The following is a 25,299-nucleotide window of genomic DNA, read 5'->3' as shown; positions in this document are numbered from 1 at the left end:
AAAGCTTTATTGTAGAGTGGCAAAGAGAAAACCACTGTTGAAGAAAGCTCATTAAATCTCAACTAGTGTTCACCCAAAGGCATGCGGGTCAACTGGAAGAAGTTTCTTTGAATAAAAAAATATTATTCATTTAATTTGCTGAGTAGCACGTTACCTTTCCTTCGTTAAATCGCCATTACATTGTGACTTCCGCCGGTATGCTTTTAATGTGAAATCTGACCGGAAGTTGGCTGTCATACAACCGCCAGCGTAACAACTCCGAGCCACAGCAACAGCTCCGTGCCACCGCTGAAGTCGATGAAACAGGGTAAACAAGCGGCGTGTTCAGTAAGTATTCAGTATTTTCTTGAGATATACAGTAGCGTAATGCCATGACAGTTTGATGCGTTGTGTAGTCATTTATTTATTTACTAAAACTGTCGGCTTTCTTGTTTAAGGGTCGCTAGCCGAACACAGGTGTATCACTAATTAGCACTTGCTAGAGTTAACAGTCAGCTAATTAAGACAGTTATCAGAGTTTTCGGGTACCATGGTGGACTGACTCGTTAAAATTAAGGTCATTTGCATGTTCGGGTGTCAGTTATCTTATTTATTTTTCTTTTTTATCTGTGCCAGGGTAGGAGTATAGCGGCCATATTCATCGAGTCCATCACACCTGGTGTGGGGGGATGGGTGATTGGTTTCGCAGCACAATGCACTTGACTCGATCCAAATTTAACCTGAAGTCATGCTTATGTGGGCGACGATAATCCAACCATGTTGAAGCAGGCAAAGTTTTTAGAGCCATGCTTTTCAGACAAGGCGCAGTTAATTTCGAACGATTTTAATGTTGGTTGGTTATAGTTATTAAGCAGTGTAGCAAGCCAGGTTTTGCTTGGAATATTACTTAAAAACGTAGTGGACGTGTAACCTAAATCATGCCAGTGGAAATCAAATTCAGAGAATATATATCTTTATATCATAGAAGAAAATAATAAACGAGCAATATGTTAAATGAAGGATTTAGGGAACCTACTGTTGGAGCCATATTGCTCATATATGAAATGTTTCTGTTTGAATACTGGTATTTATGCGTTTTATTTTTATGTTTAGAATTATTATATTATTGTAGGCTACATATTTTCATGAAACAGTGTTATGCCTTGGTTAGTTGAAATGATTGTTCCCCCTATGGTTTGCTTATGGTATCATCTGTGGCTTGATGATTAATTGTCAGGTGTGTTTAAACGGGAAAGCAGGAAGTGATTTCCCTTGGACATGGACGGGGTGATCGTACAGTTTTTTAACCACCGAATACCATCAGTTTACTATCAGTTTCGTTTCATTTGTTGATTATCCATTGGTTGATCGTTTGGAATTGTGCATCCTGATTTATGGAGTTCGTTTGGGATCGCAATAAATTGCTTTGGATTAATTAAGATAGACTACTGGGCGATTGTTGGAAGGTGCGTCTGAAAAGGTTTACCCTGATCTAGACTCGACTGTACTGATTGATTTCATTACACAATAAACTCAATATTTCACAACTAAGTTTAGGTTGGATTTAACAGAAATTGAGTTGGCATAGCACAATTAAAAGAACAGAAGACCAAGTACTCTGTTGTTTGAGTCTCGTCATCAGTTTAAATGCTTCAAAAGTGGCAGGTGGAGAGAGATGGTAAAAATTGAATGTTTGCACTTCCTGTTTCTCAGTTTGCTAAGGGGAAGAGTCCATATGTTACTCAGGTAACATATTGTTTAAAACCCTGTAATCTAATTTAACTAGAAGTGATGCCTAAGCTATCTCATTTTTTATTAATTTCTTTGCAGTTTGAAATGCCACCAAGGATCAGTCTTCTTAAAGATGCCTGTCACCATGTTGTTTTAAAGACTGACAAAACATGGAGATTGGAGGTGAAGTACATCAATGCAGTGAAAGGTAAGATGGTGTTAGATTAGATTAGATTAGATTGTACTTTATTTATCCCTTGGGAAGGTTCCCTCAGGGAAATTGAGGTTCCAGCAGCATCACAAAGACCGACAGTACAGTAAAAAAGTAAAAAGAAAAGAAAAGCACACAGAGTTCAAATAGACAAAAAGTAGAAGTAAAAGCACAAAAAGAGCACAGTTGTGTGTAGGACAGGTACAGTGCAAGTATAAATATATAAATACAAAAATATAATAAATATAATAATATAAGAAAAATGGTACATTGCACAGTAGATATTGCACAGTTATTGTTGTTATTGCACAGAGATATTGTACAGTTATTGTAGTTACTGCACATTTACAGCACTACAGATCTAGGTGTTCAGGTCATGTTGAATGCACCTTCCCCACTCTCCTGCTACTCCTCCCCCTCCCACCAAGTGCAGAGTTATAGAGTTTGATGGCTCGTGGGACAAAGGAGTCTTTGAGTCTGTTTGTTTTGCACTTAGGGAGGAGCAGCCTGTTGCTGAGAATAAATGTTATTGTTGTTAGTGTTAAATGTGTTATTGTTTATCTGGCTGTCTATCTAGATGTATAGATGGACAAGTGGTGATACATTTCTTATCAGTACATATACTCCTTATCAGTTCTTTTGCTTACTATTTTCTTTTTCCAAGAATAGATTCAGAAACAGATGATGATAATTTTTTATTAATTTTTATGTTACATTATGTTGTTTCTAGAGCAGCAACAGTAAAGCTAACAGCAGGAAAAACCACTATATAAACTAATATATCACTAGAAATTAGTCAAAATGTCGGTAAAATAAATACATATTCTTGAAATCGTAATATTGAGTAAAGTTTAGAAAGGATACAGAATACAGACGTCATACAGTAACAGCCATTCATCCTGTCCTCCTCCCTCTGCTGAGGTGATGCACTGCCTGCATGTATCACCTCAGCAGCAGCTGCGTGGCTGAACCGTATACCAGCAGGGTCACCTTAATAGCTGGCAGTTGGCAGCACATCTCAATCATGCAGCCATGAAGTGAACTTAAATGTTGAAAAGGGAAAAAGCAGGAAGTGGAAGATAAAAATGATAAAAATGGATTTAAAATCCTTTATTCAAAACATGGCAAGGTACAGGAATGTGTTCTTGTGATGGATATAATAATGGATGCAATTTAATGTTTGGGTATTTCTTATAAGTGTAGGATGTACTGTACAGGAAGAACATGTGGGGGAGGCGTGTCGTCTTAAACGTGACTTGTATTGGGATGTCCTGATGTCAGCCTCCTGTATTCACCAGAGGTGGGAATTGTGGAGTCATCAAGTCATCTCCATGCCATGTATTTGTTCTGCTCAGTCACTGAACCGGGTGCATTCACTAATTAGCTCACCTTCCTGGCTGAAGAGCTGTGCTGATTGGACTCAGCTGGTTTAGTGCATGAAAAGAACAAATACAGGGCATGGAGATGATGTGATGACTCCACAATTCCCACCTCTGGTATTCACTCAGTCAGGATTAGGTGGCCCCCCTTACCAAGGTTATAAACATTTTTGCCCTCTGTTCACCATTTTGTACCCTGATGAATGCCTTTTAGGTTGAAACAGGGCAGTGTTTTATCGTTCCATAAGTAGCCATGTTTTGAACAGAGGCATTTAAATCCAACTCAAGTATTTTTGTCCTGCTCCATTGCTTTTTTTTCTCATGTTGACCCTATTCTTTAAGAGCTCCAGCATTTTATTTAGTTTGACAGTATAAAGACAGGGCATGAGCACACCACTACCACTTTTTCATAAATTCTCGTTCTTTATCTACAGTGTGTGTTTTTATACATTTAGCTACAGATCAAAAAACAATTGTAGTGGACATAATTTGTTTTTTTTGTCCTTAATTTTTTTCTTACAGGACGTGGTTTATTCACCCGAGTTTCATTCTGCAAAGGATACTTTGTAGTTGAATGCAGTGGAGATTTGATTGATGATGACGAAGCCCAGAGGGGAAGAAGCTCTTACCACCCCTCATGCTCTACATTTTTGTTTGCATTCAAGTGGAGAGGGAAAACATGGTGGTAAGAGTTTCAGTTACTATACTGCTTTATAGTTATATACATTGTTAAATTTTTTCTTCAACAATATCTTTATTAGATTTTTTAACAACCCTAGAGCTGAATGAAAGGGCAATGTACAACAATATGACAAATAGGTACCAGATCAGCCCATCCCCACAGGTCCGACCATACATTCCTACAGAGTGTGTACCAAGTCAGATTAGTAAGAATAAATACAAGCCTTCAGTATATCATAAAAGAAAGAAAGAAAGAAACAAACAAACAAACATATATAGCCTAAAACACAACTGTTGCAGAGAGGGATTAAATGGCAGGGAGAGGTAGAAAAAAAAATTAAGACAAATAAAAAATAAAGCTAGAAACAGCACCAAATGATGAATAAGCATGTTTAACAATCACATGACATTGTTTAAATATAAGAGGATTACTGTATTGTGGACTCCGTGTCCACATATGGTAGAAAACCACCCCAGATCTTTTGGAACTCTCCAGGTTTACCCTTCAAATTATACATAGTCTTTTCACCTGGTATGCATGATGCTAATACATCTTTCCAATGCATAGCTATACATTTGTTGGCTGTAATAAGGGCAATTCTAATAAATTTGAGTTGGTTTTTATTGACTTTCAACATAGATGTGTCACCAAGGAGAATTACTCTTAGCTCTGCGGGGATGGTTAGTCCTGTAATATCATTAAGCACTTTGACTATAGACATTTTATGTAGTCTGTCAGGGGTATAGTATGTTCTATGAATAAGATTGTATTGTGTAATTTTATGTCTAGAGTTAAAAGAAAAACACTGACTACTAGTACACAATGATCCCCTTCTTCAAAATTACACTCCAGGTCTTCTTCCTGTTTACATTTCACTCTTAGCTCTTCCCAACCTCTAATCTGAGAAATTCCTGAGTAAGAGTAGTATATTTACGCTGCCTGTGACGCATACCGGGACTTCTGTGAGATCGAAAGCTGTTGTTTACTGTGTCTCTCTCTTTCTCTATCCATCTTGGCTGTTTTTCTTCGATTTCTGAGTATTTCATAGTCAAACTGGTTTTGTACTGCAGCTAACGTTAGACTTTATAACTTGTACGTACTTTGTCGAACCGCTTTTCTGTTACTGGGTAGTCTGTTACTGCCCGGTTAGCTTCCTAGGCTTAGCCTAGCTCACTGCTTTTTGCCTTTCACCGCAGTCGACACAGCCTCGACAAACAAGTGTTACGATGGCTTGTGCTGACTGTTCTGCAGTTGCAGATAGGGTGTCTCTATTAGAGAGACGTGTCCGTGAGCTAGAACAGCTTCTCTCAGTTAGAAACACGGGCACTGCAGATAGTGTTAGCCCCAGGCCTGATAGCAGGCCTGCTAGCCTTAGCACTAGCTTAGTCTCGTCGGCAGCTGCTGTGGAATTTGTCCCTGCTCGGTCGCGGCGTGGAAGGCGCGGGAGCAAGCCACTGGTTGTGTGGTCTGAGAGCAGATGGCCTTCATCCTACTGGAGTCGGCGCTGCTGCTTTGTCTAGCAATATAGACAGGTGTTTGATGCAGGTTTGACATCAGGGATGTAGCATTTGGCAGGTCACAGGTGACTAGAGAGCCTGCTAGCGATACAGTCAATGCTGGTGTGGAGTCTAGTTAACATGGTATTGTAGTGCAGAGTACCAGACTGATACCCTAGTTTGCAACATTGAGACTGTCACCTTCCCCCGCCACTCTCTCATTGAATCATGCTCTAAATATGCGCGGGGCTTCTAACCGACGTGTACCCGGTTACACGTCTGAGATTTATGATCTCTTTCTATCGCAGTTGCCTCCATTCAACCGCCTCCTAATCCCATTAAATCAAAGCCATTCCAGTAGTTATCAGACAAAAACGTTTATTCAACGTTATTCTGTTATTCTTAACCCTGTTAAAAGAGCTTTTTCCTCACTCGAATCGAGGGTCGAAGGACAGAGGGTGTCGTCTCTGTACAGATTGTAAAGCCCTCTGAGGCAAACTGTGATTTGTGAATTTGGCCTATACAAATAAAATTTGATTTGATTTGATTCTTGTAGACCTATTTCAAATAGGTACTAAATTAAAGCCAACATAACAGATAAATCACAGAGCTTCATTTAACATTTTAAGGCTTAGGCCTACTTATGACAGAAAGTAAAATGAGTTGAAAATAAAATCTATCATTTTGACAGAAAAGAAAACGTGAGTGAAAGCTGAAAAAGGTTTAACCTTCTTCTTTAATCATTGTTTTAACTATTTCTCACAGTTGTACAATTTGTTTTTAAACTTATAGTTCAAACTGCATCCCTCTCTCGCAACGGAAGCTGCCTCTGAATTTTAATACGTCTCATAGTAAAAGTAATCTGGAATTGGCGATAGAAAGAAACTAAAAAAGAAGCCAAAGTATGCTGAAGTGAGAGGAAAAAACTTCACCTTTATATCCACAAAGCTAAAAAAGTAGAGGGGGAATCTCACAATTATTCACTAAAACTGTCGGGGGGGGGGGGGGGGGGGGATGTTTTTTTCCTCCTCTTTAGACGCGAGGATATGTGATCAGGTCGTAAAAAGCCGACACAGAACACCAACCAACAATATAATGTATACAACAACACGTAACAATAAAGGCTAAAATAAAAAGCCATTACAATTTTTTTTCGATTGCTAAGGAGCATTGGTCGAAACTGAAGCGACGTGTTCAAAACTCTTAACACAGTCTGCATTTCCATCTTGCAGCTCAGCTCAACAGTTAATCTCATGCCCAAAAGTGTGTCTCACAACACACACAATCACTCTTAACAAACGGAACGGCAAAATACTAACAACAAAGAACATTACATCAAATACATCTTATATTTCAAGTTTGAATGATTTTTGTCAGGTAAATCAGTATTTTATATAGGATCTTTTGCACTTTAATGGTTCTAAATTATAGTATATGCTGTAATATATTGCAACAACACTGAATCAGGAATGCAGAGATTTATTCAAGAACATTTGTGCTTTTGCATAAGTACTTCAGGACCATACAAAAAATAAAGATTACGTAAACAGAATAATGCAGAATCTCAGAATTCCAGGGGTAGAATACAAATTACAGTAAGAGATAAAACTAAACTCCTTCCTCTCCTGGCTGCTCTTCTCTCTCTACCAACTTTGCCCGCTGCTCTTTGATCCATACTTGCACAGGAAAAAGAATCAGAAGCCACTCCTTTTGTATATGCTGTTATGGCTACTCTTGCATTCAAAAAAGGTCAGAGTAGTTTCTGAGGAGGAGGTCCACGACTCACTAAATAATAAGCACTCGCGGAGATGTTTCCAGTTTCAACAAAAAGTTTTGAATTTATTTACATAAACAGAAATATTCTCCGGGTTGACTTCAGACAATGAGCAAATAAAAAACGTAATTTAGTGGTTGATAAACTGTTTCACTCCTCACTCCTTCAACACAAAAAACAGACAAAAGCACAAACCAGCTGTCCTCTCTCCCTAATCACAGGAGGAGGATGGCCTGACTAGGAGGAGGGACCTGAGCAGCAAAACGATCATAAATAATAGTTCATGTACAATATATATCCTGAATAGTCATCCTTATCATTAGCATTATTTTATACCATTACCATATACCATTTTCCAAATAATTAATACAAAGAATCAATAGGCTCCAACATCCCGGCCCCTAATTGTTGGCTTTAGCAAAACAATTACATAAATAAGATTCAAAAGGAGCCAAAATAGAACAATTACACAAGGGAAATTAATTATGCTCTTTAAATTCAAAGTCCATTCAGTTACTTGATGATGACTATCTGTCTTCTCAAAGTTCATAATCGTGTCAGAATATCTGAAACGGTCCATAGTGAAGGCTGGAAAATCACGGCCTCTCTCCATTTATCCTGCTGCCTCCATTAGAAGACAGAGCTTATCTATTGGTCGTTGAATCGCACTGCTTTTGGTTTTAACCAAAACACTTCTCACACAGCCCTTGGCATCTGGAAATGTCTTTACAACACGGCCCATAATCCATGAGTTCCTTGGTGCTGCGTTATCAACAATGATGACCAGATCTCCAGGACTCAAGTTCCTTTTTATGCTCTTCCACTTACTTCTTTCTTGCATGAGAGGAAGATACTCTTTTGTCCACCATCTCCAGAAGAGATCTGTAAGGTACTGTGCTTGTCTCCACCTCTTCCTTGAATAATGATCTCCTGGTGGCATAGTTGTTTCGCTTTCAGTTGGAGCAAATGGTTTGGGGTTGGTGGTTCCAAATCATTGGGTTCACTTGACACTGTAGTTATCGGTCGGTCATTCAGGATGGCTTCTACCTCACACAGTGCTGTTGATAGAGTTTCATCGTCCAGCGTTTGTTGTTTTAGAACAGATGTGAGGATCTTTTTGACTAGTCTGATCAGTCTTTCCCAGACTCCGCCGTGGTGGGCTCACAAAGGAGGGTTAAGTCCATTTTACTCCCTCTGTTAAAAGGGTGTTTTGAATCTTCTGATGATTCAGCTCTTTCAAAGCTTCTTGTAGTTCCCTTTGGGCCCCGACAAAGTTTGTCCCACAGTCCGTCCTGATACTTATAACTGCTCCTCTCCTGCAGATGAATCTGCGTATAGCATTTATGCATGAGTCTGTGGTTAGGAAGTTTGCCATCTCCAGGTGGATAGCTGACTCACCAGGCAGTGTGTCTGACTCCTTCTTAGCTGACTTAGCAATTTAAGTAGTTTTTTCACCTTCAATATCCAGGCTACAGACCTCTGAAGTCGGTTCCATGATGAGTGATACTTGATTAATGTGCATATCGGATGTTGGTTTTCAATCCTCACAGTTAACTGTGATCTCCTTTTCCACACTGTTAACTGTGACCTCCTTTTTCACCTCAGGGTCATTTGCTGATATCTCTCCTAGACCTTGTGTGATCTTTGGCCATGTCTTTTTTTCCTCTGACCAGGTATTCAGGACCTCTCAGCCATCTTGATCTTAAGAAAGATTCCACGTGCAATCCTCGTGATGCGTCGTCAGCTGGATTGTCTCTTGAATTTATGTATCTCCACTGGCTTGTGTGAGAGAGATCATGGATCATTGCAACTCTGTTGGATACAAATGTATGAAATCTCTTTGTTTGATTGTGAATATACTTCAATACAGGTGTACTATCTGTCCAGAAAGTTGAATCTGTGAGTGGTAAATGCAGCTCCTTCCTCAGCATCCGATCCACTTTTACAGCCAATGTTGCTGCAGTGAGTTCAAGCCTGGGTATGGTGATCTGCTTGAGAGGTGAGAGTCTGGCTTTTCCAAATATAAAGGAGATATGGATTTTGCCTTGGTGATTTGTTAGTCTAAGGTAGCTTACTGTACCATAACCTGACTCACTTGCATCGCAGAAGTGATGCAGCTCAGCGGTCGCCACTGGGTCGTAGTTCTCAGGCTTTATACATCTTGCTGCTTGAAACCCACGTAACTGAATTAATTCCCCGATCCATCTCTGCCAGGGCATTGCAAATTCCTGTGGAATAACTTGATCCCATCCATACCTGGATTTGCAGAGCTCTTGCAGTAGTTGTTTGGCTTTCAGGATGAAAGGAGAGAGAAAACCTAATGGGTCATAAACTGAACTTACTGTGGAGAGTATACCTCTTCTGGTTGCAGGCCGGCTGTTGACAGTTTCTTTAAAGCTGAAGGTGTCACTGTGGGTGTTCCAGTGGATTCCAAGTGCAGGCTCGACTGTGATTTGTTCTTTCAGCTTTTCTTTACCCAGGTCCAGTTCCTTGACTGCCTTTGCTCTGTGATGCTCAGGAATGCTTGCTAACACCTCACAGTTATTGCTGACCCATTTTGTCAATGTGAAACCTCACTGATCGCAGGCTTTAGTGAGATCTTTGACAAGCTTTATGGCTCGGTCTGCTGTTGCCACAGATCGGAGGCAATCACCCACATAAGTTAGTTTTGATGGTTTTCATAACTTCATCAGAGTAATGCTTCTGGTTGTCATCAGCAGTTTGACGCAGGGCAAAATTAGCAATGCTCGGGGATGATACAGCGCCAAAGAGGTGAACTTTCATCCTGTAAACATCAAGCGGTTTGCTGATATCACCCTCTGGCCACCACAAAAACCTCAGAAAGTCTCTGTCCTTTTCATCAACATGTACTTGATAAAACATTGCCTCAATGTCTGCCATAACTGCAGTTTGTTCTTGGCGAAACCTTAATAGCACTCCGATGAGGGCGTTTGTTAAGTCTGGACCTTGGAGGAGCTCCTTATTCAGAGACGTTCCTTGAAATGAGGATGTACAGTCAAACACCACCCTCAGTTTGAGTTTTCGCTTGTGGTAGATGCCATCATGTGGGATATACCAGACCCGTCCATCCCCTCTGCGAAGCTGCTGAGGTGGAACCTTCTCTCCATAACCCTTTTTGAGAATGTCCTCCATGAAGGAGGTGTATTCCTCGGCATACGTCTTATCCTTCTTAAATTTTTTCATAAGGTGCAGTGTGCGTTCCTTTACCGTATCATAGTTATCAGGCATGACCTTGTCTTTATCCCTGAAAGGCAGTGGTAAATGACAGTGGCCATCTTTAAGGAATGCTGAGCTGGAATCAATCTCCATAAAACGTTTATCCTCAACTGACATCTCAATTTTCTCCTCATACATGTTCTCAGAGAAATCCTGGTTATATTGTCTGATGAGTAGATCCTTCAACTCGACAACAGAGATTCTGTTACTTGACACTGCAATGGGCCCAGCACGTTCTGCAGGACTATTAACACTGAGTGGTCCAGTTACCACCCATCCCAGTAAGGTTTGGACTGCATATGGTCCATTATCATGACTGTTTATTATTTTCCATGGCTCCATTGCTCGAGGAACATCAGTCCCAATGAGGAGTTCAATGTCTGCCTCAATTTCCTTTAACTGAGATAAGGCCACCTCTCCAAATCAGCTTCTGTGATTATGTTTTCCTTTGAGACAGGGATTTTGTTCTGCGTGTAAACTTTCGGCAGGTCCAGATATGTGCAGCCCTCCAAGTCTCCCACCTCCAGTCCTCTGACCTCATAGGTCCCTGCAGGGTTTTCCTGTCCCATTGTTCGCAAAAGTATCTCTGTTTTGCGTCCTTTCGCATTCAACAGGTTCATTAGATTTTCTGTGCAAAATGTTGCTGTGCTGCCTGGATCGAGGAAGGCATAGGTCTGAATATACCTGCTCCCTTTTGCCACCTTAACTCTGACTGGAACAATCGCAAGTGCACAGTCTCTCCCGGCCCCAGTTCCATCACCTGCTGAAACGAGCACTGCTTATGGGGTTATCTTCTGTCTCAGCAGTGGCTTTTGGTTGATTTTCCTGTTTTGGGCCTTTTGCACTTTGAATATGAAGTACAGTAGGATGTTTCATTTGACAAACTTGACACATTAATCTTCTTTTTTGCTTAGATGACCTTTTAGTAGGCAACCAAAGCAGTATCCATGGCTTCTTAAGAATTCAACCTTGTTGTCATGTGACTGTGTTTTGAATTGTGGGCGGTCGATCAGAGTGCGTTTTACAGCGCATCCTGCTTTCTCTGTATTCACTGCTACTGAAGTAGCGAAGCTGCTGTTTTTGCCTCTTATTAATTTTGGTTCATTTTTACTTCTTGGGATAGACTTTTTTGTTGTCATTTGGTCTTGAATGTCCCCGAACAACGGATCCAAAAGCATCTTAGAATGTTTTTCCACAAAATCCACAAGGTGCTGAAATCTGATTCTCCTGCCAGTTCTCTGTTGTGTCTCATAGGCTGTGGTTCGCCACCTTTCCCGGAGTTTGTAGGGTAGTTTGGATGCTATTCGCCTTAGGTTTGATGGGATCTCGAGTTCCTCTAAATACTGTAAATCTTGCATTACATTACAACATGCTCTCAAATACATTGCATATGCATGCAGCGTTTTCCCATCCTCGGCTTTAATCGCTGTCCAGTTCAAGGCTTTTTCCAGGTAAGCTCCAGAAACTTTCATTTCATTCCCAAAGTGCTCTTTTAAGAGGTGTCTTGCTTCACTATAGCCCCTGCTCCCATCCATGTGCAAGTCTCTTGGTAAACCAGAGATAAACTGCTCAAGATAGTAGAGTCTGTCCTGATTATTTTTAGTCTTGTCTTCAATCCAAGTGTTCAAATGCATGGATAAAAGACTGATATGCCAATGGGTTACCATCAAACACAGAAATCTCTCTTGCAGGTAACAGACAGGTTTTGCTGTGAGACAATGAGTTCTGCTAAGTCATTTGTCTTTGTCTTTGAATAACCACATCCAAGTTATCATGAGCAGCATTAGTTATGGTGTGATTATGATTTGCAGTTTCGTTTTTATGTTTTTCAGTTAAATTCTTGTTTTGAGGTTTATTTTCTGGTGTGTTGGTACCCCTTGTAGGTGGAGGTCTGTGGAGACTTAAGATGGTTTGGTGAAGTGGAGTTTTGGGTATTGCACCTAACTGTGCAAATTCTACATTGCTCTCCATTGTTTCTGGTTCATGGTGAGAGTCATAATACTCCTTCATGCCATCACCCAGAGCTTCCTGATCCACCTCATCACTTTGAAGGATTTTTATTTTAGCAGTTGATGCTGCGAGGTCTGCTTCCAGCTCCATTTGCTCCATCTTTGATTTCAGTTTTGTTTCCTCCAGTTGCAAAGTGTGTTTTTCTTTCAATGCAGCAGCTCGAGCCATCACAGCAGCTTGTTCCGCTTTGGCCTTTTTTAACTCTGAGGAGACTGAGGAAGATCTGGAGGTTGATGATCCAGTGGAAGTGGAAGACTTTGATTTGTGTGACACATTTGATATGCTGTCCAGTGGTCCAACTTTTGATTGTGCAATTTCTCTTTTCCATGTTTCAACATCTTTCATGAAGTAATTCAGGTTAGTTATTCTGGGTTCATACCAGTCATAATAATCATTTTCCTTTTCCTCCTCTGATAAGAGCTCTTGCACAGATTTGTGAGCATTTTTAAATTCATCCACAGCTCCTTTAAACGCTTCAAATGTGTCATTGACTTTATCAACATTTCCAACGTCAGTCATCAAAGCCTTTATTTCATTTGTCCTCCTCGTGCATGCTCCCAATCTGCCTCTGCGCGAAGCAATGCGCGATTTCAACATGTCCTCAGACTCAGTTGCGGTCTCAGGTGTGTCAGACATCATCACAAATAACCACACAAATTCCTTTAATTTCCGTTAAGTTCATTCTTAAACATCATTCCAACGTCCCCGTTTTATTGCAATCCACATCCACAATCCACAACTTTGCCTTCCATAGTGTTCGATTGTTTCTTTGTAGCGCAACGGCGCATTCGTTCATAGAGTCGATCAGCTGATTTTAGTCACGGCCCGCCGGCTGCTTTCTTCATCTGTCGGCGAGTGATCCGCCGACTTTCCACTTTCCTTCCTTGCATTCAAAAAAGGTAAAAAAAACCCTAGTTTCTGAGGAGGAGGTCCACGACTCACTTAATAATAAGCACTCGCGGAGATGTTTCCAGTTTCAACAAAAAGTTTTGAATTTATTTACATAAACAGAAATATTCTCCGGGTTGACTTCAGACAATGAGCAAATAAAAAACGTAATTTAGTGGTTGATAAACTGTTTCACTCCTCACTCCTTCAACACAAAAAACAGACAAAAGCACAAACCAGCTGTCCTCTCTCCCTAATCACAGGAGGAGGATGGCCTGACTAGGAGGAGGGACCTGAGCAGCAAAACGATCATAAATAATAGTTCATGTACAATATATATCCTGAATAGTCATCCTTATCATTAGCATTATTTTATACCATTACCATATACCATTTTCCAAATAATTAATACAAACAATCAATAGGCTCCAACATATGCTTTCTAATGAGGCCAAACGCAGTGAGACAGTTAAGCCCACATGCATTTCTGTTTTGCAGACTGTGTTAAGAGTTTTGAACATGTCGCTTCAGTTTCGACCAATGCATCTTAGCAATCGAAAAAAACTAACAGTTTTTGTTTTCAGCAGGACGACATTTGCGCATGGAGAAGATGAGCGCCGCGCTCTTCTCAAGTCCTCCGCAGCCTATTCTACACAGCAGCTGTCTTGCCTTTAAGTGGTCTCGCGGGTCTGAAAAACACAAATAGCTGTGGCCGCGGGTTTTTTTTATATATCACAGAACATTGTGCCCTATGCATCTATTGTGTATGCGGATAACTGCACTAGTGGGAACATTTAATTGTATAGTTAGTTAATGTTTTTATCTGAAGCTTTTAGGCAACATTATCACCCCTAAAAATACTATAGGCCTATATATTGGTGAGAAATAAACGAGGAGGAAAAATGACGCGTAAACTTTTCTAAACGGTTATGATTTATTATCCGCGTACCCGTTTACACGTGTAGATGTTGACACCCCTATAAACCACAATAATTTAATCTTGATCTCCACCTCTGACAGTGGGGAAATGTCTTAGCAAGCACCTTACACAGTCTCGCATAATAAAATACCAAAGCTAATCACAATGGCATCCCGGCATCCCGTCATCCCTACCTGCATAGGCAGCCAAATCTAACTACTAAAAGGTACCTTGTTCCAATTCCTTGGCTTTATTAATATTAGATCACTGTCAACCAAAGCCTTACTGATTAATGATTTGATTACTGATCATAAGCTGGACATGATTGGCTTATGTGAAACATGGCTGAAATCTAATACTTTTCTGCCATTAAATGAAGCCTCCCCTCCTGATTATAACTATGCCCATGTTGCTCGGGCCTCTAAACAGGGAGGAGGCGTTGCTCTAATCTACATCTATCTATTTTCAGTTTAAGCTCCAACCAGGAAATTAAATTGACTTCTTTTGAGGCCCTGGTGTTAAAACCATCTCCATCAAGTAGTAACAGGCTTTCCCCTGGTGGTAATCTACAGACCTCCAGGGCCTTATTCCCAGTTCCTAGAAGAATTCGGTGAATTTATTGCAGATCTTGTAACTAGTTCAGATAAGATCCTAATTATTGGGGATTTCAATATCCACTTAAATAAGCCTTCTGACTCTCCTAGTCAGTACTTCTCAAATGGTGGGGGGCGCGGTGAGGTGTCGGGGGGGCGTGAGAGGCAGGTCAGGACTTTCATTTCATTTTCATTTTCCACTGTCATTATTAGTAGCCCCATTCACACTGCTGTTTGCATGCGGGGATCCTGCGCCAATTCTCCCCATCTGCCTCTGTGTGAAAGTTTCAGATGCGGCGAGGGGTGAAATTTCCCTCTGCCTCTGATGCTCCTACGGAGGTATCAGAGGCACAGTATTGGCGAACCGAACCAGTGTGAGCAGATAAGCCGACGGTGGGGAGCGGGGGGTTGTCGATCTGATGGTGTTCACTGTGTGATAACTAAACAGGTCCGACACTCAATAAAATATAGAGAAATGTCCCACAAAGCAATGTTACAGGACCAAACAACAGTAACGTGGTAACTGGTCGTGTCTTTGGCAACTTATGAGGAAAAAAGTACAGCAATTATATGTGGAAAAGTGTCTGTCAGCCTGTCGGTCCAACCGACTCTTCGTCACATTTCTGCCCGAAAAACGGCGTCTGTCCCCGGCAAAAAACTTTAACTCGGCAAGTGTTTGTCGCGGTGAAAAACATCACTGCTAAGTCAGCCCTACTGACCGAGACTTCAGTGATCTTTCCTCCATAAAACAGCCTCCCTCCCTGCGAGTGACAGACGGCGTCCCGTTTACTGATGGTGATTATGTAATTAAGAGAAAAATGTAACTTTGTCATTTTCCAGGATGTTTGGTGGGTCAGGATCCCACATTAACTGCATCCATATGATGATAAGTGTGTACATGTTTAGATTTGTCAGTGCGTAGTAAAATAACGTTTAAAAAAAAGCAATATTGTTGCAAATGTTGCACAAAAAAAATTAAAAAGTCCTTTTTGAAAAGGAATAAGCTGATGAAGCTGACAAGTGACCAATGTTTACAGTTTAAAGTTTTGAATGTTAATGTGTTAAGTCTATAAAAATGCACATCCCAGTGAATCATTTGCGCTTTTTTCTCTGTTTTGAGAATCACAGTCTTGTTTAAATGTTACAAATTGAGTTAATAAACTAAACTTGGAAATTGTTTGAAGTTGTTGCAGATGTTAACAGATGAGATGAGATGCAGATGTTTTTAATCTATTTTGATAATCAGGTGATTGTATGCAGAATGCTGGTGCCAGCAACTCATACAGTGGTTTATACAGATAAATGAATAATTATTATCAGGTTCTCAATAATATTTCAATTCAGGGGGGGTGTGAAAAAATTTCTGTCCTCTAGGGGGGGCATGACAGAAAATAGTTGAGAACCACTGCTCTAAGTAAAGCTTTTTTGGGTCTGCTCGATATGTCTAGCTTTACTCAGCTCGTTCATGAACCTACTCATTCCAGTGGTAACACTCTGGATTTGATTCTTTCCCATGGATTAGATGCGTCAGCCCTGAATGTTGCTTCCGTCTCCTCTGCTGTGTCGGACCACTCTCTTATTACATTTGAAGCGTCATTAGCCTGTCCCTGTATCAATGACACAAATGTTTCCACCTCTCGTCATATCAGCCCGGCAATCATAGCGACACTCTGTGATAAATTGGCTGGGGTCCTGGCCCCTTTTGCGATTGCGACAAAGCCTGTGGAAAAATTCACCAATTAAGTTAACTCGGTAATCGTTTCTCTCCTCGATTCTGTGGCACCGGTCTCTACCAAGACAAGACGACCAAAGAAATCTTCTCCCTGGTTTACTAATGAAACCCGAGATCTCAAACAGGCCTGCAGGAAAATGGAACGTGCATGGCGAAAATCTAAATTAGTCGTTTTTCATCTTGCATGCTGTCATAGTGTACTTAATTACAAGCGTGCTCTTAATGCCACTAGAACAGCATATTTATCTGGCCTAATAAACAATAATAAACACAATCCTAGATTTCTCTTTGACACTGTGGCTAAACTTAATCAAAAAACCACAGTCTGTGAGCTGTACATCCTTTAATGCAAATGATTTCTTAGATTTCTTTTGCAATAAAATTGATGATATTAGAGCCAAAATTAATTCATCATCTCTGGCTTCCTCGTCAAAGTTGATTATAAAACAGCCTTCTGCCGATTCTCAGTTAGCCCCGGCTCTAAACAATTTTGAAGATATCTCCCCTGAGATATTGTCTAAAATTGTCTCATCCTCAAAGCCAACTACCTGCATCCTGGACACCCTTCTGGCAAAACTGTTTAAGGATCTATGGCCAGCACTGGGACCTACAATGTTAAATATTGTTAACTTATCGCTCATGACAGGTGTTGTCCCTGCTAGTTTTAAGTCTGCTGTGGTTAAGCCTCTACTTAAGAAACCCCACCTTGACCCAGGATCTCTAAATAATTATAGGCCAGTATCCAACCTTCCCTTCTTCTCCAAAATCTTAGAAAGAGTTGTGTCCCAGCAACTTTCAGGCTACCTAACTAATAACAATCTCCTGGAACCTTTTCAATCAGCTTTCAGAGCCTGTCACTCCACCGAAACTGCCCTTACTAAAGTGGTAAAGGACATCTTACTTACTTAATTTAGATTTAGACTCTACCTCAGTGCTTCTGTTACTAGATCTCAGTGCTGCATTTGACACCACAGGTCACGGCATATTGTTATATTGTATATATAAAAGTACTACATCGATATTTACTGATGTGAAGTATGGTGTTCCATACTCGGAGTTTGGGAATACAGAGTTAGGGAATACATTTCCACTATGTGGAACTATGTGGACGACACTCAGCTGTATGTGCCCATCAAAGCTGATGATAAATCTCAAATCGCCAAATTGGAGACCTGCCTGTGTGCCGTGAAGAGCTGGATGTCAGAAAATTTCCTGCTCCTAAATTCGGATAAAACTGAGATGCTGGTCATTGCTCCCCCTCGACAGAGACACCCCTTTGAGAAATAACACAACTGTCGAGAGTTACTGTCACGTGATCAAAGTTCAACTGTTAAGAATTTAGGTGTTACTTTTGACTCTAGCCTCTCTTTCCATCAGCACATAAAAGAAATTACCAAGATCGCTTTTTACCACCTGCGCAATATGGCCAAAATTAGGTCCTTCCTGTCCACGGCCTTTGTTTCGTCTAGGCTGGATTACTGCAATGCCTTATTTTCGGGTCTTCAACATGGGAGCACTAAAGGTCTTCAGATGGTTCAAAATGCTGCAGCTAGAGTCTTAACATGTACAAGAAAATTTGATCATATTACACCAATCTTAGCCTCACTGCACTGGCTCCCAATACATATGAGATCAGACTTTAAGGTGCTGCTGATGACATACAAAACTGTACACAGCCTTGCCCCGTCGTACATGTCAGATCTTATTATACTGTATTCTCCAACTCGTGCACTACGCTCTCAAAATTCAGGGCTCCTGATGGTTCCCAGGGTTAAGAAGAAGTCAGCTGGCTGCAGGGCTTTCTCCTATCAGGCCCCCTTCCTCTGGAATAAACTCCCAGCTGATATTAGACAATCTGGCTCTATTGACGCCTTTAAATCTAAACTCAAAACTCACTTTTTCTGACTTGGCCTTTAATTAGTCCTTGACATCGACTGCTAGCTTCTTCGGTGGGTCAACTCAGTCTCAGTGAGTAAGCTATAGTATTAGACGCCACATTGTCCTGCCGACGAGTAATAATCTGCTTATTCTGATTAACATTGCATTTCTATAACCTTGTTTTTCTTTCTGTTCCCACAAGGTGCAAGCTGTGTCACTTTCTCCCCCTCTTTCTCCTCCTACTCTTTTCATTCAGGCTCCCTTCTGATGAACTCAGGCCCCAGAGACCATCTACCTCTCCTGGCTCCTACAGCCCCACATACTGTCAGATCTGGATTGTCACACCCGGGCTCCGTTGGATCGTTCCTCTCCTTGTTTCGCTATCTCCTTATAACTGTATTCCTGTAAATTTTGAGGCCTCCTCATTCTGATCTCTCTCTACTACTAATTATCCTGTGTGGCCTGCCCTCTTCCAGGTCACCACGGTGGACAGGAGGTCGTGTGGCTCGGGCACCCCCTGACGATGCCTTGTCCTGCTCAGTCGTCTCCTGGATCCACATACTTTACATATATAATTTTTATCAGATTTTCTGTCAATGCAACCTGTAAACTGTGATTGCTGTTCTTTCTGTACATGCGACATCTATTGCATGACTGTCCGTCCTGGAAGAGAGATCCCTCCTCTGTGGCTCTCCCTGAGGTTTCTTCCGTCGTCTTTTTTTTCTGGTTAAAAGGATCTTTTTTTTTTTTTTTTCCCCATCAAGATGGCAAGTTTTTCCTCACTCGAATCGAGGGTCTAAGGACAGAGGATGTCGTTCACTTTACAGACTGTAAAGCCCATTGAGGCAATGTGATAACTTGGAACAAAACTTAATAGAATATGAACAGGTTATAGATCCGGAACATAATCTTTTTAAAAACAAACACCAGTTGCTGTTGTTATACAGAAAACAGTTTAACAATATTACTGTTGAACATGGGATAAATATTATTCATTTTAACAGTAGAATTTATATGCAAACTTCCAAAGTACAAAAGAATATCTAATGCAGTTCAAAAAGCCTTTTAACATTATAGCCATCTTAGAAACATGGCTTGACGAAGAGAGAGGTACAGATTTTGTTTTGCAGGGATAGGAACTTAATTGCATTAATAGAGGGAGCAAAACTGGAGGAGACGTGGCTCTATTTGTTGACAAAGGCCTCAAGGTTGTGGACAATATGTCAGTAATCATGGATGATGTAATGGAGTGTGTTACTATTGAAATATGTATTGGAAAAAAAGAAAAATGTCATTGTCAGTTGTGTGTATAGGAAACCTGGTTCAAACATTGAAATCTTTATAGAAAATATGGAAAGGGTATTCGCTAAAGAAAAGCAAAAAAGTCAATTATGTCTGTGGGGATTTTAACATAGCCTTGTTGAATCCCAACAACCATAAAATGACGGATGCATTTGTGGAAGCAATGTATAGTATGAGTTTATTTCCAACGATTACAAAACCAACCAGAATAACATCTCACTGTCACTCTGATTGACAATATTTTTACAAACAATATGGAGAGTAGTACTGTTAGTGCATTATTATTTAATGACATTAGTGATCACCTGCCTGTCTTTGCGATTCATGAATGTAACTACAATAGGAACTGGGGGTGTAATGAAGTTAAATACAGGAGAGTAAGATCTGAGGAAACTATAGCTGCATTTAGGAATGATTTAATTAATTATGATTGGAAAGTTTGTGAAGACACTGATAATTATTTTTAGACATATTCAAAAATGAGTATGACAAAAGCTGTCATATGTATATATATATGCAAACAATGTAACAAGAATAAGTATTCTGAAAACCCCTGGATGACTAAGGGACTGCAAAATGCCTGTAAGAAAAAGAATACTCTGTATAGGCACTTCATAAAATATAGAACAAAAGAGGCGGAGATTAAATATAAGAAATACAAAAAGGCATTAACTAATATTATGAGAGTATGTAAGAAGGGTTATTATAATAAAATATTAGAGAATAATAAAAACAATGTAAAAAGTATATGGAATATATTAAAGGTATAGTTGGTAATCCTGTTCAGAAACACTTTTTGTTATACTGGGTGAAATGGCCTTTCCATCCTGAGAGTAGTCCATACATAATGTGTTCAGAAAAATAAACAAAATAAATCATACCTCTGTGGCAGCTGCAGGCCTGTAAAATCTCTGACCAATCCCTCCCTCTCAGTCAGAGTTTAAAGAACCGTTGCCGGATATATTCAACACAGTCCACATGAGCTGTGTCCAAATTCAGGGGCAGCATCCTTCAAAGTGCGGATTTGAAGGCCAATCACAACGCTGCGCGAAGGATGTCCAAATTCGAAGGCTCCTCCAAATGCAGCCCACAAATGCAGCCTGCTTCTCCCGCTTTTTGGAGGACGGACCGCTACTATCCTTCGCGGCCTCCCATATCCCAAGATCCTTTGTGCGCCGCTGCTCAGTCACAAAAAAGAAGAGGGAAAACTGAACAATGGCGACATCAAGTGGCGCGGACTTGACATTTAAATGTAAGTTCTGGGTTTATACTCGGTTTTTACTCATTTGATCATCCATTGCCAGATATGTTAAACTTCAGCGGACTTTCAGTTAAAATACGTGACCCTGGTAATGCATTAGCATACGGCATAAATTAGCATTATGCCGTTGGAAGTAAAGCTATAAAAGCCTTCGCTTTCAAAATGTTAGACGTTCAGAAAACCATAAAATCCATTCAGTCAAAATTCTTTCGCGGGCCTGGGCGGCATCAATCATGACATAACCGTAAGGGCGGGAACATCTGGTGACGCAAACCAGGAAATACGCCGAAGGCTGGACCGTCCAATTTAACTATGGTTGACGCAACCGTCAAAGGACTCTCCGAAGGACCCGGCCTTCGAAGGATGCGGCCCCTGAATTTGGACACAGCTATGGAGTTAGCAGGAGATCCACACTCCAGTTCAGAAGGTGGCGGTAATGCACACCTAAAGTTGTTTGCCAACAGCCATAAAACAGCAGCAGAAGAAGAAGCAGCAGAGTTACCAAGAGAGAACAATGGCAGAGAAAATGCAGCCAAAAGTAGCACTTCCAGAAGTGATGCAGAGGTTGCTGTCTTTCTGTTGGACAGGTAATTAGTTGTTTTGCTTCGGGGATTTGTTATTTTCATGAAATATGTAACGTTAGCCAAATTAGCTACTTTTGTCGCTTGTCTTAGCCCAATGCTAATGGCTCTCCTCTGCCCTGCTGATGGACTGGACAACTATTCCCTTAAATAATATAATTAGAAAAAGACAAACCAAACCAGATTACCCTGAATTGTTTACGGACAATGGCATAACAATTACTGATAGGAATGAAGTGGTTGACAAATTTAACAGTTTTTTTGTTAATGGATGGGTCCTAATCTGGCCAAAGAAATAAATCCGAGAAGAAATGTGTTGAGGAAAAATGTGTGGAGAGAAATCCAAATTCAGTCATATTGGGAACTGAAAAGTAAGGAAATTATAGATATTGTAAATAAGTGTATAAGTAAAACGTCAAAAGATTAGAATGATATCGATATGAGTCTTCTAAAGAAAATAAATGGAATTGTGGGTCTGTTAACACATATATGTAATTTATCATTCATAACGGGAACATTTCCAGATAAAATTAAAGTTGCTAAAGTAATTGTATAAAGATGGTGATAAACACCTTTTCACCAACTATAGACCTGTATCCTTGCTTTCTCAGTTCTCAAAAATTATTGAAAAACTTTTTGTTACAAGACTGGATAATTTCATTAAAAAAAATAATATATTCATGGACAGTCAGTATGGGTTCAGATCAGGCAGATTAACTTCTATATATTTGTTGACCTAAAAAAAGCATTCGACACAATTGATCATGGGATGCTACTTAAAAAACTGGAGAGGTATGGCATCAGAGGGGTTGCATTGGATTGGATAAAGAGTTACATTAAAAACAGGCTTCAATTTGTGCAGATGGGTCTTCACAAGTCAAAGAACCTGAACATTACCTGTGGTGTCCCACAGGGGTCAGTCTTGGGGCCGAAGCTAGTTATTTTGTACATTAATGACATTTGTAGAGTTTCAAATGTACTGAAGTTTGTTGTCTTTGCGGATGACACAAATATTTTTTGTTCTGGGGAAGACTTGCAGCAGCTCTTGGAAGTGGTCACGGAAGAAATGTATAAATTAAAAAGTTGGTTTGATATAAATAAATTATCATTGAACCCAGGGCCGCCCCTGGCAAAATTGGGGCCCTAAGCAGAATTTTATTTTGAGGCCCCCCCCCCCTTTACAAAATGACTGTATCACGGAATGCCATTTAGGTTTACAACCTTTTATAAGTAGGAACAAATCAAATGAACAGCCTCTTTCAACAATGGAACAAGCCTTTTACAGATGCAGGCTGCTTCAGTAGACATGGTGCCTGATGGCCCTTGTGACATACTGGGTGCTGGCTCCGTGTCACCCTTAGTAACAAACTTCAGCATTGACCCTGTTATGACAAGAAATCCACCATACAAGCAGATTATTAATTTTTGTTTTGGTCTTAATGGTAAATTACACAATGAAATTAATGTAAATACTAGCCTCACAAAGATTAAAATGCAATTAATGCAAATACGACTACAGCTAATAATATTCATTATGATTTGATTTGATGATATTTCTATATCTAAATATTTTTAAATACTTATTTTTACATTTAGTGCTTAGGTTCTATATTCCTACACTGCTGTTTGCTGCTGTAACGCTTTACATTTCTCCATTGTGGGTCAAGGATTATCTTAATTTTTCTTATCTAATCTTATATGACTGTTATAAATTAAATTCACCAAGAGATGGCGACATTTTACCTCCATAAAAATAGCCCAAAACTTCTATTGATAGCATAGATTGATAGGCTATAAACCTGAGCCAACATACGACCACCAACTGGTCAATTAACCGCTCCTTTTTCAACAGAGCTGAATGTATATGCAGTTAACAAGACATTCAATAAATGATAATCAGGGCCGCTGGAAAATTTCATCTCCAGTCCACATCTAGACAGAATTATCCTCTCTTCTGTCTCATGATTAGCATGCTAGCAGCTGGGGTGTTTATGCCACAAAGTTTTCTTTTTTATTTCAACAACATACCCACCTTCAAGTGAAGCACGAGCCTCCTCTTGTTTAGACTTTGTCTTTCTTTTGCTTGCTCCCGATTCATATTGCCGTTGGGAGGCCATCTCTCCACCTGCATCCAACTGCCTGTCGGCGCATCTGACCGCTGATTGGTCAGATGCTGCGTGCTGTCAATCATTGCGGCAACGTGTGCGGCGTCAGATTACTCGTCTCTTTTTTTTTCTCTCCTGCCTTTGGCTGACTTGGTGCTCTAAGCGTGCCTCACGGCAGCGATGCGCATCCTTTGCGCATTTGCGGAGAATGCGTCCCCTTGTGCAAAATGGGGCCCCCCACGGATCGTGGGGCCCTACGCACAGCGCGTGTTCTGCGTCTAAGGAGGGGCAGCGCTGATTGAACCTGAACAAAACTAAATTTATAAATTTTGGACATCGTAAAATGAATGAAGATGTTCACGTAGAAATGAATAATGTTGCAATAGAAAGAGTTTATGAAAACAAATTTTGGAGTGTTTTAATTTTTAATTTATTAATTTAGTTTTGCTGGAAGGCCCACATTAAGTATCTGTGTACTAAGATGGCAAAGAGCATTGGAGTGCTGAGTACATGTAGATATATCTTGAATCAAGCAACACTACACTTTCTGTACTGTGCACTCATTACAATATCTTTTTTTTATTTTTTTTTATTATATCTTTATTTGGAATGGACATAAATACACCAGCATATCAACATTGGTAAGAGTGAAAACAAGTGTCCTTCCGGTTTTGTTTGTTTGAGTCCAGGAAAAACGCATCACCAGCCGTCCAGGCATGCGAGTCCAAAAAAGGTATAGTCATGGGTCGTGGATTAAATTACGTTCGGCCTTTGTAGTACCCACTTTCCTCTAATAACTTAAATTACACAGCAATTGTAATGGAATAATATCAGTGGATACAGGTTATCCTCTTAAAAGACAGTACTGATAATTTGCGTGAGGTACACAAAGCCAGATGAGATTTACATGCTCACTTAGAGAGAACTCTGGTACAACTTACTTGTAGATCTCATCTCTCATCTCACAGTTTAAATGGAACTATGTACAGGAACCAGGGTGGTCGCCCGCTGCTGCTGTCATAGAAATAATTAACAATAACCAGTCAGAAATTAAGTAAGTAATCTAGGAAGTAATATTACCAGTGAGATCAAATGAAATCTGCTCTCGTGGGGGTTATGAATGAAATCCAGTTGTTCCAGATTTGGTAAAATTTGTCCTTTTGGATTCTTAATTGATAGCTCAATTTTTCCATCCTAAATATCTCTAGGGTAATTCCAATCCAATCATCCAGGGTAGGCTGAATCGGGCTTAACCATCTCCTTGTAATTGTTTTCTTACTAGCCACCAAAAGTAATTGCAGCAGCTTTATCTCGGTCCTGCATTTCAAAAAAGAGACAAGACCCAGGTACAGAACATCAAAAACCAGAGGTATTTGAGTGTTAAAAAACGTGCTTAAGGAAGCCTGGATACCCCTCCAGAAATCATTTAACTTGGGACAATCCCAGAAGATATGATAGTGGTTAGCAACAGTTGAACCACATTGTCTCCAGCATGCCATATGTGTGGAAAAATTCTGATTCACGTTCTGTAAGGTCGGTCA

The 25,299-nt window shown here is 40.2% G+C and overlaps 1 protein-coding gene across 1 annotated transcript; it reads left to right on the top strand.

The window, feature by feature from the left end:
- The first annotated feature begins 244 nt into the window (after nt 1-244).
- Nucleotides 245-20,593, top strand: LOC311254091 (histone-lysine N-methyltransferase set-1-like). The gene is made up of 4 exons (XM_084384502.1): nt 245-327; nt 1,810-1,918; nt 3,823-3,985; nt 18,766-20,593. Exons 1-4 carry the CDS (start codon nt 298-300, stop codon nt 18,938-18,940), a joined length of 477 nt encoding a protein of 158 aa, XP_084240628.1. The 5' UTR covers nt 245-297; the 3' UTR covers nt 18,941-20,593.
- Nucleotides 20,594-25,299: the final 4,706 nt, after the last annotated feature.

Source organism: Pagrus pagrus, assembly GCF_965226575.1.
Source record: "Pagrus pagrus genome assembly, contig: HAP1_SCAFFOLD_293, whole genome shotgun sequence".
Lineage (NCBI taxonomy): Eukaryota > Metazoa > Chordata > Actinopteri > Spariformes > Sparidae > Pagrus > Pagrus pagrus.
The sequence above is the reverse complement of the archived record's forward strand: the minus strand, read 5'-3'. Positions and strand labels throughout refer to the sequence as shown.

Bases quoted from the DNA above. Each gene is read 5' to 3' on its own strand.
- LOC311254091 (XM_084384502.1), top strand. From the start codon at position 298: ATGAAACAGGGTAAACAAGCGGCGTGTTCA. The intron at 328-1,809 runs GTAAGTATTCAG...ATTTCTTTGCAG, and splicing joins GTAAACAAGCGGCGTGTTCA to TTTGAAATGCCACCAAGGAT. The intron at 1,919-3,822 runs GTAAGATGGTGT...TTTTTCTTACAG, and splicing joins GTACATCAATGCAGTGAAAG to GACGTGGTTTATTCACCCGA.